The sequence below is a fragment of the Nelumbo nucifera genome, chromosome 3, assembly GCF_055504915.1.
Source record: "Nelumbo nucifera cultivar China Antique chromosome 3, China Antique-T2T, whole genome shotgun sequence".
NCBI classification, from domain to species: Eukaryota; Viridiplantae; Streptophyta; class Magnoliopsida; order Proteales; family Nelumbonaceae; genus Nelumbo; species Nelumbo nucifera.
This window is the reverse complement of record NC_142651.1, coordinates 1,225,840-1,227,187: the sequence shown is the minus strand read 5'-3', so window position 1 is coordinate 1,227,187 and position 1,348 is coordinate 1,225,840. Positions and strand designations below refer to the sequence as shown.

The 1,348-nt window shown below is 39.8% G+C and overlaps 1 protein-coding gene across 1 annotated transcript; it reads right to left on the bottom strand.

The window, feature by feature from the left end:
* Positions 1-69: 69 nt before the first annotated feature.
* On the bottom strand, positions 70-1,348 carry LOC104592730 (uncharacterized protein At4g14100-like). The gene is made up of 2 exons (XM_010252194.3): positions 788-1,348; positions 70-393 (listed from the first exon to the last, which is right to left on the bottom strand). Exons 1-2 carry the CDS (start codon positions 1,257-1,259, stop codon positions 254-256), a joined length of 612 nt encoding a protein of 203 aa, XP_010250496.1. The 5' UTR covers positions 1,260-1,348; the 3' UTR covers positions 70-253.

Genomic DNA, 1,348 nt, shown 5'->3' with positions numbered 1-1,348 from the left:
TTATTTTACTTGTGCAGTTGTGCTGACAATCTGTTATCTGTTTGGTTCTATATAATTGAAATCTTAATATGCAGCATGACGAGGATTAATTAAAAATTGACATGACAATCAAAGTCCTTTGTATGTGAAACCATCCATTGTAGTTGTCGAACTTCTCAATGCCAAGCCATCGAAAAAAAAAAAAGAGGAGAAAAAAATCCTCTCAATGTCACATTGTTGAACTTCTCAAAACGCCAATGTCCATCAAACTCTTCTAAGAATCACTAACAATCAGAGATTGTAGTTTATTGTTCTTTTCCTCTTCTTTCTTCTCAAAACAGTATATGGGAGCCTGCCATTTGGCATCCTCGAGGACAGCTCCCACCTCAAATGTCATCACATGAGCAGCCCTTCCTGTAGATACAATGAAATAAATAAAAAAAAAAATCAGGACGAAGAACTTGTATGACCTTGAAAGCAGACCAATCCCCCGCTCCCTCCCAAAAACACACACACGAGCATCAGAAAAAGAAGAAGAAGAAGAAGAAGAAAATAAAGGCTGCATTTTCTCCTTAAAATTGATGATTTTTTCCAGACTATATTTTTGAGCCTACTATATCTGCTTCCTTTGCAGCGAAAACTTTGTTTTCAGATCCTTTAATTTGTTTTAGTTTGATGTAAATTGCAAAGAAACAAAATCTGAAAACATGCAAAGCCAAAATATTACAGGCTTGGAGAATCAAAGTAAATTAGCAAGGCAGCTTCCTTATTGTGAAAGTTCTGGGTGGATGATGGCTCAAGTTCATACCTGTATAGAAGACCCAGTGAACAGGCCTCTTGTTGACAACATCTTCGTAGTACCATATAAAATCAACCTTCTCCCAGACATTACACAGGAACCCATCGACGTATTTTTGGCCCAAGTAGTTTGCACCATCGAGCCAGTTGGGTCGTAGGATACCCACTTCGAGCTGGGAAGTCTTGCATTCCTTGGACGAGTCCAAGGTGTACAGAAAGGAAGTTCCGTTGTTCCATTCGAGGTCGTACAGAAGATTACCCAGTTGATTTTGGATGATGTTGAAGTTACGACCGTTGGGCCAATCGTACCAGAGATCAATAATTTGGAGAGATCCACTGTAGTTCATGAAGAGGATGGAGTGGAATTGGTGAGGCCATGGCGTTGGTGTTGGAACTGGTTCTGTTGAATATGACTTTGAGGAGCAAACGCAGTAGGTTAAGAGGTTGATAAGGTGTGCTGCGATGATGGGTTTGGCTGCCATTATCGTTATCTACTTTACCTTTTCAGTTTTACAGGAGATGAACAGAGAGATCGTGTTCGTGGCGAGAGAAAGAGACTATTTATTGGTAT

Bases quoted from the DNA above. Each gene is read 5' to 3' on its own strand.
- LOC104592730 (XM_010252194.3), bottom strand. From the start codon at position 1,259: ATGGCAGCCAAACCCATCATCGCAGCACACCTTATCAACCTCTTAACC. The intron at 394-787 runs GTATGAACTTGA...TTGTATCTACAG, and splicing joins TCACTGGGTCTTCTATACAG to GAAGGGCTGCTCATGTGATG.